Consider the following 12,637-nt stretch of genomic DNA (forward strand, 5'->3'; position numbering starts at 1 on the left):
ATACACCATAGGATAATTAGCCCTAATGATGATTTATGTATGGATATGATCCGCCAGCCATTTGGATCCGCTGATCGACGGGTATGCTTAGAAGTCTGGTTGACGGTCGCCGATGGTCAATCGGGGCCGCAGCTATACAAATATGTATGGGGAAATATCTTTAGTTGGTATCCTGACTTTGGTCATGAATTGATGGTCCCAAAGTCATAACTTTGTGAAAGAACAAATGGACTTATTTCACTAAAGTTCCATATTTTCATATAAGGTATTTACACAACCTAAGCACTCAATTTGCGAATTCAAGTTGAACGATTCGAGATGCGCTCTCAGCTCGATGTCCTGCGGTGAACATCAAGCCCCACTAAGACGAACATATTTCTATAGCCTCGGGTTTAGTGGCCCATTAATGAGTGGTCTAGAACTTGTTTGATAATCAGGATATTTTTGGAATGAATTGGGTAGCAAGATTTCTCGTACGTAATGATTAGGGTTTGGATTAGCTAAGTTCATAGTGTAGCCTATTCGCAACTAGTGAAAATGACGATTCAATTATAATCACTCTAAACCGTTGGTTCTTAGGCTAAAAGGATACTAAGTCAGTTTGGTTTGTTAATTAAGATCTGATCCCTAGTTGTCTCAACTTTGGGTAGATCTTTAATTTATTTGTGGTTGTCTTGATTAGTCAGTGATAAGTCGGCTAGATTTGTGCCCTATGTAAACAAATTATGAGGTTATACTCGATGCTTATGTGATCGGGTGGATTCGTTGACTTTCTACGGTTGATTGATCAAATTTGTGTGGTTCTTTATTGGTACCGCCTGCGTATAGGTTCATCACGAATATTAAAAGTTAGTTAGTGACAACGCGAGCTAATTATAGCAAAAAAATTACAAGGATTTTTAGAAATCCAAAATAGTGAAAATCTAGGAGTTACATGTAGCCACTTGTCTTTTGCCATATGTTGTGTAAAGGATTATTGCCAGTTAAAAAAGTAGTCGTGACGTCCTCTTTAGACCATTATGGAGCTTATGGACTCTTATTTTATCATTTGTCTTGTGATAATTTTCACTCAGATGTGTGACACGTCTCCTGATGACAACTTTTCTTGTGCTTTACAATCTTCTTTCACTAATCGCATCGATTATAAGGATTTAATCCTGATCTTTCGTATGATGGTGCCACCACATGTCGGCTTACTAACCGTAGGATTTGATGTGGTTAGATCTGGTGTCAACAATTCTACAACTATTCCATAGGTGCCTATACGAGTGCTCGTGCTCCTACAATAAGCTTATCCTATTATTAAATAAATGTTTATATTTAGAATCGTCTAATCAAAGTAAATCATAGCAGGCATAGAAAATCAAAGATGATGAGCCATTTAGATCAATGATATGACCTCTCCTAATATAATAGTCCGGTGCATTTACTTTAAAGCAATGGTTACGTAGTTTGGATTGTCTAGCAATGCGACTTTTAAGATGTATAGGCCATCAAAGTCAAGTATCACGTTAAGGAGAATCTAATCCTTTCCACTATGGTCAATTAAGACCGTCCATTTTCTTAGCCACTGGTTGGATAGAAATATTCTTGAGACACGGAAGAATGGAAGGTGGGGTGTACGTGATGATGGGTAGTCTAGAAAGGTGATAAGACCTCTTAAATTATAATCGATCACAGCCATCCATTTTCTTTGTCATTGATTAGATGGTTAGGATCCTCTGGCCAAAGTGATTCTTGACATTTGGAAAATCAAAATTGGGTCCTACATGATAGACTGTCTGGATCAATAATCACACCTTTTTCAATACAAACATCCTAGACCACTCATTTTTAATAAATTCATTTGCCAAAAAATAAATAGTAAAGCTATTCTTTCTTAAATAGTACCTCCAAAACTAAAATTAAAAATGCCTTGAGCCTTTAAAAGCTAAGAGAGCTTATAAAGCTAGCTTAGTCCAAAGCATAGTTTTAAAACATGAAAACTTGACTCAGGTCCAAGCACAGCTGAGTGATTTGAAACTCAGGTGGGCCACACCACATGATTTTAGAGCAGTTTGAAATGCTATAAATCATGTGAATTAAATGTAAAATGGTAATTTTTTTTAAAAAAATACATGATAACTTGACTCAGGTCAAAACACAGCTGAGTGTGTTGAAACTCAGGTGAGCCACACCACATGATTTTAGAGCCGTTTGAAATACTATAAATCATGTGAATTAAAGGGAAAATGGTAAAAAAAAATTTCAAGTGTTTGAAAGGAAAGAGGAGTTTCACCTTGAAAATTGGACTAATTTCAGACTGACCCAAAATTCTGAGCCACAAAACTCACCTCTATCTTGATTCATGGACATTATCTTATCTAATTTGGATATATGTATTTTTTCTTTTTCAAACCATCCATTGTATGTTGACCACAGCTGGGAAATGAGTGCGATAGACAGGAAACGTACATTCCCTTTGGGTTATGTGGGTTGGAACTGAAAAACCTTGCCAAACATGTGAACATGATCATTTGTATTCCGTCTCTCATTTACATACTTCCCCACGTCTCTATTTAAAAATATAAAAACAGAGTGTTTGGATTAGAAATGAAATTGGTTTTATTCCAATTAAAGGAGGTAGCTGATGGACTGGGTCCAGGCAGGGGATACGTGGGGCCTACTGTGATTTATGGGTTTTATCCACGCCGTCCATCCATTTTTGTAGATCATTTTAGGGGATGTGTCCAAAAATGAGACAGACCCAAGGATCAAGTGGTCCACAACACCATTAAAAAGTTCATGGGAGTTGCAGCAGTTTTGATCGAGCTGATATTTGTGATTTCCCTTCACCCAGGTCTATGTGACATTATAAACAGGTCAGATGGCAAATAAAAATCACGGTGGTGGGCCTTAGGAAGGTTTCAACAGCGGGTGTCATGATCATCCCTGCTTCCTGTTGTGTGGTCCACTTGAGAATTAGATCTGCCTCATTTTTGAGATTCGGTAGTAAAATGATCTGAAAAAATGGATGGACGGTGTGGATAAAACTCATACATCACGGTGGGCCCCACAGAACTCCTACTGGACCGAGTCGGTTCAGGCAAGGGAGGACCCAGTCCCCTTCCGGGCAGCTCATGTACACGCCCCCATACTTGCCAGCGTGGCGGACCGGTACAATATCCAAGCCATTCATCAGGTGAGTCTCACCATGTGATTGTTCTTGCCCAAAATAAATGGTGGTCCACTCCTCGTCAGGTGGGCCACAACAGTGCCTCGGTTGAGGTTTTCACAGCCATACATTTGTATCCGAACTAGCTTGGTTAGCTCCCTCGACTTGACTCGAAAAAGCACGGTTCGACTCCTTTCGAAGCTGAGTTCAAGCCGCGTGATTTTTTGAGCTTGAAAATGAGTTTGAGCTGGCCCCAACTCACTTGGATTGAACCCGGCTCGAATCGAACTCGGATCGAACCAGTTCAGTGACACAGTTACTTTGATATTGATGTTGCTCACCAAGTGTTTGATGAAATGACTCAACGAAGTGTGGCTGGTGGTAAGGAAGGTATGTACTGAAAACAAATATTCCTTTTTTTCTTGGTTTTTATGTTGCTTAGAAGGTGTTTGATAAAATACTTATAAAACTATTGTGGTTATTTTACATATAGTAGGATTTTGAAAGTGCAGTTTAGGTGTTTGTGGAAATGCTGCACAGGTGAACTTGGCTGGATTTTGACTCGAAGTCGGCTCGAGCTGGCCCAAGCTGCTGAACGAACCAAGCTGAGCTGTCCCGTCTGGCTTGAGGACATAGCCAAGCCGAGTTCGAGCTGAGGTCAGTTGGTAGCCGAGTTGAGTTGAGGTCAGCTCCACTCGGTTCGACTCGATATACACCCCCCAAACGCGCTATTGAAGTGACGTCACCAAGTGAGCCCACCATGATGTATGTGTTGTAACCAAATCGTCCATCCGTTTGGAGAGATCATTTTAGTGCATGAGCTAAAGAATGAGGTAGTAGACCCCACCATGAAAAACAATGGGGAGAGTGACGCCCACCGTTGAAACCTTAAACAGGGACTGTCCATGTGTTCCGGTGGGCCCCTAATACCCTACCTTCCTACCCGTCGTTAAGGGATATCGAAGGTTCTGTCAGACTAGAGTCAGCCTCATCGTGACCGTGTAATCATCGGTCCGGAAATCATTTCCAATATCAGCCCATCAAAGCCGTTCCTAGGCAGGACGCGTATTGTGTAATAAACTCTGTGGGCCCATTTTATGTGTCATTATCCACACCGTCCATCCGTTTTTATAGCTTATTTTAGGTCATAAAGCCAAAATTGAAGCATATCCAAAGATCAAGTGGACCACACCGCAGAAAAGAGTGGAGATAATGATATCCACCGCTGAAACCTCCTAGGGCCTACAGTGGAAAACACAAATATCGGCTTGATCTAAAATTTTTGTGTCCAGAAATTTTCAACGGTAAGCTTTCAATTCCCATTGTTGCCCGTGGTGTAGTCGACTTGAGCTTTGGATATACTTCAATTTTGGGCTCATGCCCTAAAATGACCGTAAAAAACCGATGGACGGCGTGGATAATGATAAATACATTACGGTGGGTCCCACTCACTACACAATCCTCATCCTCCCATGCATGCGCGGTACCCTAGCCTGTCCAACCCACTCTCGAGTCTCGACGTCGAAGAGTGGAAAGAAAATTACAATAATATGCTTATGATTTGACAAAATACCAAAATCAAGCCGTGGATCTTTTGTGCCCTTCCACTGAGACCACATGTTGAGTCGTGCTAAAATCTGAACCGTCCATATTGTAGAAAATGTGTAATGCCAACTACCAAAAGAAAGTTAGAATGAACGGATGATGGTGACCATCATTATCTGTATATCAATTTATATCAAAGGAGAAGAAAATATCGATGGCTCTCATTAACTGTAAAAATCAAATGAAATATTAGCCTATTTATAATATTAATAACGATATAGATGGTTCAAAAATTTGGGCCTCTCAACAAGTGGACCATTTGTGTCGTGAAGCTGGTACGAGGGCAGCTGCTCTAAGAGTCGTTGTAGAAAAAGCTTACTCTACGGGTACGTAAGGCCGACTCGTGTGTTGTGTGGCATTCAACATTTTCATCATTGTTGCCCCACCATGAAAATTGGAACTCTAAGAAATAAGTCAATCCAACCATCATGTATACATGATTTTAGAGGGTTTGAGTGGTTGTCTATTATTTTCTAATTTATTGTGTTTTATATGCCATCTAAGACGTGAATTATGTGATACGGCAGTGTTGATGGGATTCTACAAAAATTATTAAGTGGGCTTGATTTTGAAAATGATGGATAACTAAATTCCAAATGGTGGCCCATACGATGGTTGGATTACCTGATATTTTAGGAGTCTAGGATTCATAGTAGGGAAACCATGATGGACAAGTTGGATGCTATAGATAGGTGCATGTGGGTCCCACAACCGGCACTTATGAAATAAGCTTTTTTACATGGTGTAGACACCCCACCTAAGGTTGATATGCTGATTGAGTTTGAACTAATGGATGGTCAACTAAACCCCGATCCTAAATCCTAATATTACAAGCCTAAATCTTAGGAACCTTAATCCTAAATCTTAAACTCGACCCATTCAACCCAGTTAGCCTAACCCTAAACCCTATAAACCTAAAACCCTAGAATTATAAGTTAGCTCGGCGAGTCAACTCACCCAATCAACTCGCTAAGCTAACTCACCCGGTCAAGCTACCCAATCCAACTACCCAGTCAACTCTCCCGATTAGCCTACCCAATCCAACAACTCAGTCAACTCACTTAATTAAGCTCAAAACCAAGCCCGAACCCAAGCCGCCCAATTGAAGAAATAGGTCGTAAAACCTCAAAGTTGCAACCTTCACAACAGATCCTCCACATGCTTGGAAGAGTTTGCTTGCCAAAGCAAGAGTCCAAGTGGGGACCAGAAGTGATTGGGTTTCTGCTGGCCATGTGGCACTCCCCCTCTTTGGGGTGACATCCCTCAAGCATATGCAATCTCCTTTTGTCAGACCCTAAGTGTGCGGCTAAAGTGTATTTACTTCGATACCCATCTCCTTATTCAAAATTACCCTTTTACCATATTATCCAATAACCGATGAGATAATGCCATATAGCAATCTCTAATACTAACCCTTCGACCACACTTTTTATTAGGATTATCAGGAATTACAAGAAAATCAAGTTTGGAGGTTACAAATAACCACATTCCCTTCTCATTTCAAGCATTCACTCACATCTATTAGATTTAGGAAGCATTCATTCTCATCCAGATATCCCTTAGCCTTAGCCATTTGTCCATCCCTCTACCAAGGAGAGTGAGAGTGAGAGACTCCAACCCTGGTCTAGCCTAGCCTAGCTTGGACAGAGTTCAAGTCTCCTGGGCCACTTAAGTTCAAATCTAAGCCAATAAATCTAGCCTTACAATACTACCGTTCATCCACCATACAAGCTTCAATCAGTTTCATCAAATCAGCGTATTAACATCGTACAATACTCATTCCCTTCTTAACTCCATTGCTCCTCATATACATCAACATTACGTGCATTTAATTCTTTTCTCGTATCTAACTGGTGCACGCATGCTCTAAGGCTAGCCGATATAATCGGAGTAGGTCCACCAAAAACCTTAGCTAGTTAGTTGTTGTTTTATTATAGGCATTAATATATCACCAAACATCCCGTACATACATACTTTGCACCCTGCATTCGATCGTTTCGAACGTATACTCTGCGACTTGTCGATATAATTAGATCATGTCCATAAAAAATTCAGATCAATTAATCACCAATGTTATTGCATCGCATTATATTTTCTACATACGCGAATTAGTCTTATTCGTAGTCAGATCTTGTGAAGTAAAGATCGTACATCCGTATAGGTATAGTGGGTGCCTAATACCTTCCCTCTCTAAAATCGTGATCTTTTACTCGAAATCTCTGGAATGCAAACTCATGAGTCATCTTAGGTTCAAAGATCTTCAGGTTCTTAATCTTAAGCGTATTTAAAGAGTCTAACACAGTACAGTAGCATCATACAATACTCATTCCCTTCTCAACCCCCTTGTTCCTCATATACATCAACATTATATTGCATTTAATTATTTTCTCGTATCTAATTGGTGGACGCATGTTCTAAGGCTAGCCGATATAATTGGAGCAGGTCCATCAGAAACCTTAGCTAGTTAGTCATCATTTTATTATATGCATCAATACATCACCAAACATCTCATACATACATACTTTGCACCCTGCACTTGATCGTTTCGAACGTATGCTCTGTGACTTGCCGATATAATTATATCTTGCCCATCAGAAATTCGGATCGATCAATCACTATTACTATTGTATCGCATTATATTTTCTATATACGAGAATTAGTCTTATTTGTAGTCGGATCTCATGAAGTAAAGACCATATATCCGTATGGGCAAAGTAGGTGCCTAATACCTTTCCTCTCTAAAACTGCGGTCTTTTACTCAAAATCTCTGAAACGCAAACTGACGAGTTATCTTAGGGTCAAAGATCTTCGGGTTTTCAATCTTAAGCATTTCTAAATAGTCTAACACAGAGCATTAACATCGTACAATACTCATTCCCTTCTCAATCCCCTTGTTCCTCATATACATTAACATTATATTGCATTTAATTATTTTCTTGTATCTAACTAGTGGACATATGCTCTAAGGCTTGCCGATATAATTGGAGCAGGTCCATCAGAAACCTTAGCCAGTTAGTCATTGTTTTATTATAGGTATCAATACATCACCAAGCATCTGATACATACATACTTTGCACCCTACACTCAATCGTTTCAAACGTATGCTGTGCAACTTGCCGATATAATTAGATCCCGCCCATCAGAAATTCGGATCGATCAATCACCATTCATACTAAGAAGTATCTCATAAATTAGAAATGACCATTTATTCTAATAATCAATCATAAACATAGTTGAGGACCCTCCTATTTGGGGTCTTATGAAATAAAATAAACATGTCCAACAACTTGAAAAAAATTAATTAACAATCTAAGAAAATCAAATATAATTAAAGAAAAAAAATTATGGCTACTCTAAGGTAATAATTTCTTCCTCTGTCAAGTAGGGCCACGTGTCCCTTAAATCCTCCTATGGCTTAGCCACGTATTCTTGTTCTTGAGCCACCAGCTTACCCTCATTCACATCTATACAGTTTTTCCATCAATAAAAAGGATAAGCTGGATAGACCTAGTGAGAATTCCTAACATGATTCTTAACATCAAATTATAATAGAATGCCCAATAATCATACACAATATAATTTTTTTTTTTTAACAATGCAAATGTAATGCAATAATGTATCAAGTGGGAATCCGTCCACTTGCTTGAGTTGGAATCCTGTCAACCCGCATTTGCCTTTTGGTAGGCTTCTACCATCTGGTAGGCATAGGCAAGGCCCGCATCTATTCCTTGAGTAGGCTTCTAGTAGTATAGTGGGCTTATGGTAACGATTCTACCAGGATATACCATCCAGGGAGGTCCCCTAGGAATTCAGCACATGTTGTGCATGCAATTGATCGATGCACCAAGTAATCATGAATCATGTATTGCATATATTATTTATCACATTTGTATCAACATAGTTTAACACCTTAATCAAATCATATCATTATTAATACAGAAATCATAGTCCTTTAAATTAACTAAGAGTATATGAAAATTAAATCATGACAATTAAATCATGGCAATTAAATCATGTCAATTAAATTAGGATAATAATACAACACATCGAACAATCCATCTATTTTAACTTGATGGATGAGAAATATATCGGGATCACTCACCTTGATGTGGTGGAGATGATTCCGTGAACCAACAGTTTGAATTGAATTAGAACTTCCTAAAATCACATAAATAATTTTTTTTTTAAAATCTTACGATTACACATAATGAATAAAACGTATGATTTATTATTTATCATTTGTTTAAATTGATATTGCCCATCCAATGGTCTGATCTGTCTAGAATTTAAGATTTTAATTTATTTAATCTTAAGGAACTAATGAATTGTGATGATTTAATCACACATTTCAAAATATGTCATATAATTCTCTGTGCCAAATTATATCTTGCGCAGAGAATTATTCTTCAAAATTTTTTTTTTCGTTAAGTTAAGGAAGAAAATTGATAGATATATGACCAGTACGGTCCATTAAGGTGTTGGATCAATCTGATTCTTAAAAATATTATATAATTAATTCTTATAATACCCATGAATAGTACAGATAATACTGATCACTGTCCATGAAAAAATATCACATTGTACATATTAGCCTTAAAGCCATGCAAACACCTTAAAATGTCACATTATATACTTTAGCAAGTCATGCGCATACCTTTTTACATGAATTAATTAAAACTATATAATAGATGTTTGATTGATCCAATCCAGCCAATGTGTAGATCATGCTAAATTACATATTGCATAAATAAAATAAGAAAAAAATAATATAAAATTACTTACCTGAATAAGTGAATTCCAAATAAATTCCTCCTTCCATAATTTCTTTTTTTTTTTTTACGAGTTATTCATTGGTTCTTCCAGTTTTAATAGAACTCTTCTTACCTTCTTTTTTTTCTACGAGTTATTCATTGTTTCTTTTAGTTTTAATAGAACTCTTCTTACGTTTTTTTTTTTTTTTTTAAAGGAAGGTTGGTTAGGGAACTACGAGATACGAGGAATTTTGTATGGCAAGATATAAGAGGAAGGATGACGAGTGGATCTCTTTCTCACTTAAAATTTAAAACTTAAAATTTAAAATTTAAAACTTAAAATTTAAAATTTAAATTTTTTTATTTTAAAAAATACGGGCGTTACATTTTACCCCCCTTAAAGAAAAATTTCGTCCTCGAAATTTACTCGATGTCATTCCTTAAAGAGATGAGGATACTTCTTGAGAATTTCTACTTCTAATTCCTAAGATGCTTCATCCGCTCCATGATGTAACCATAAGATTTTGACTAACGGTATAATTTTTGTACGTAAGACATGCTCTTTACGGTCTAAAATTCGAACCGGTTTCTCTATATAAGAAGTGTCTTTTTGCTGCTCAAGATCTTGCCACTCAATAACATGGGAGGCATCTCGTTCATATTTCCGCAACATCGATACATGAAAAACGTTATGAACACTTGCCAATTGAGGAGGTAAAGCGAGTTGGTATGCTATTGCTCCAACACGTTCAAGAATCTCAAAAGGTCCAATAAATCGCAGTGCAAGTTTTCCTCTTATACCAAACCGCATAAGTCCCTTCATCGGAGAGACCTTCAGAAATACATGATCTCCCATTGCGAACTCCAGATCACGTCTTCTATTATTGGCATAACTCTTCTGACGGCTTTGCGTAGCTTGTAAACGCTTACGAATGATCTCGACCTTTTCAGTAGCTTCCTGAACAATATTTGGCCCGACCAAACTCTTCTCATCTACTTTGGTCAAACAATTAGGCGCACGACAAGACTGCTCATATAAAGCTTCATATGCGGCCATTCCTATGCTTGCCTGCTAACTGTTGTTGTAGGCGAACTCAGCGAAATGTAAATTGTCATCCCAACTTCCTTTAAAATCAAGGGTACATGCGCGCAATAGATCTTCCAATATCTGGTTCACATGTTCGGTCTACCCATTGGATTGCGGATGATATGCTGTACTATAGTCTGTAGTGGTTCTCATAGCTTCCTGTAGGTTGATCCAGAATCGCGAAGTAAAACGAGGATCACGATCTGACACGATAGAACTAGGGATGTCGTGGAGTCTTACAACTTCCCTGATATACAATTTAGCGAGTTCATCCATTGAATAGTTGATACGGATGGGAAGGAAATGTGCTGACTTTGTTAGTCGGTCGACAATCACCCATATCGCATCGTGCTTTTTCTGAGTCTTGGGGAGACCAACCATAAAATCCATAAAAATACAATCCCACTTCCACTCGGGTATTTTCAATGGCTGCTACAAACCTGATGGATTCTGATGGTCTGAATTCACATGTTGGCAAATAAAACATCGAGAAATATAATCTGCGATCTCTTTCTTCATGTTCGGCCACCAAAATAATTTCTTCACATCCTGATACATCTTCGTGCTTCCAGAGTGAATAGTAAACTTGGTTCGATGTGCTTCTTTTAAAATCTCATCTTTCAACTCCAGGACATTAGGTACACAGATACGTCCTTGTTATGGAATCCTTTTATCTTCCCTATTACTCCATTTAGACTCCTAATTATCCTGATATTTGGTTACCATTTTCAGCAACCATTTATCATTAGCTTGCGATTCGATAATCCGATCTCTAAGAGTCTGTTTCACCTTAATATTACATATCTCAACCTTTTGCTCCTGGAAATTTAGTTTAACGTCGAATTCTCTTATGAAACTCAGCATTTCCCATTCGTGGATTATCAAACTAGGTATAGTCTTCTACTTATACTCTTTTCTGCTTAGAGCATCTGCTAGTAACTTTGCTATACCCGGATAATAAAGTAATTCAAAATCGTAGTCCTTCAGGAATTTTGTCCATCTTCTTTGTCTCATTTTCAGGTCCTTCAGTGAAAATAAGTACCGAAGACTCTTGTGATCTGTAAAAATTTTGAATCGTTCGCCAGACAGATAATGTCGCCAAATTTTTAATGCGAACATAATGACGGCTAATTCCGGGTCATGAGTTGGGTAATTACGCTCATGGGGCTTAAGTTGCCTTAATGCATAGGCAATGACCTTAACAAATTGCATCAGTACACAACCCAAACCTTTTGTTGATGCATCTGTATATACTTCAAACATCAGTCCATCTTTGGGAAGAGTAAGGATGGGAGCAGAGGTTAGAAGTCGCTTTCACTCGGCGAAAGCTTCTTCACACTTCTCGGTCCATTTGAATGGTACTCTCTTCTGAGTCAGACTTGTCAATGGCTTGGAAATCTTTGAAAAATCTTTGAAAAATCTTTGATGAATCTTCTGTAATACCCAGCTAGTCCAAGAAAACTTCTAATTTCTGAGACATTTGTGAGTCGTTCCCATTTCACCACGGATTCAATTTTTACTGGATCTACTCCAATTCCCTTTTCTGAGATAACATGGCCAAGGAAATTAACACTCTTCTTGCAGAATTCGCATTTAGAGAATTTAGCATACAACTGATTGTCCTTTAAAGTCTGTAATGTTGTCCTCAAATGTAGCTCATACTCTTCACTAGTCTTGAAGTAAATCAAGATATCATCGATGAATACAATGATAAAGTTATCCAGATAAAGCTGGAATAATCTATTCATTAGGTCCATGAACACTGCTGGGGAATTGGTTAGTCCAAAGTGCATAACCAAAAATTCATAGTGTCTACAGCCTGTTCGAAATGCCGTTTTATAGATGTCTTCCTCCTTGATTCGCAGCTGATGGTATCCAAATCTTAAGTCGATCTTGGAGAAATACCGAGCTCCTTTTAGCTGATCAAACAGATCATCAATGCATGGTAAGGGATAGTTGTTATTAATTGTCACCTTATTCAATCGACGATAATCAATAAATAAGTGTCTAGTATCATCATTTTTCTTCACGAACAGTACC

The 12,637-nt window shown here is 38.1% G+C and overlaps 1 protein-coding gene across 1 annotated transcript; it reads right to left on the reverse strand.

Annotated features, from left to right (window-relative positions):
- Positions 1-9,994: 9,994 nt before the first annotated feature.
- LOC131249747 (uncharacterized) lies at positions 9,995-10,567 on the reverse strand. Its single transcript, XM_058250512.1, has one exon. It carries the CDS (start codon positions 10,565-10,567, stop codon positions 9,995-9,997), a length of 573 nt encoding a protein of 190 aa, XP_058106495.1.
- Positions 10,568-12,637: the final 2,070 nt, after the last annotated feature.

Source organism: Magnolia sinica, chromosome 6, assembly GCF_029962835.1.
Source record: "Magnolia sinica isolate HGM2019 chromosome 6, MsV1, whole genome shotgun sequence".
Lineage (NCBI taxonomy): Eukaryota > Viridiplantae > Streptophyta > Magnoliopsida > Magnoliales > Magnoliaceae > Magnolia > Magnolia sinica.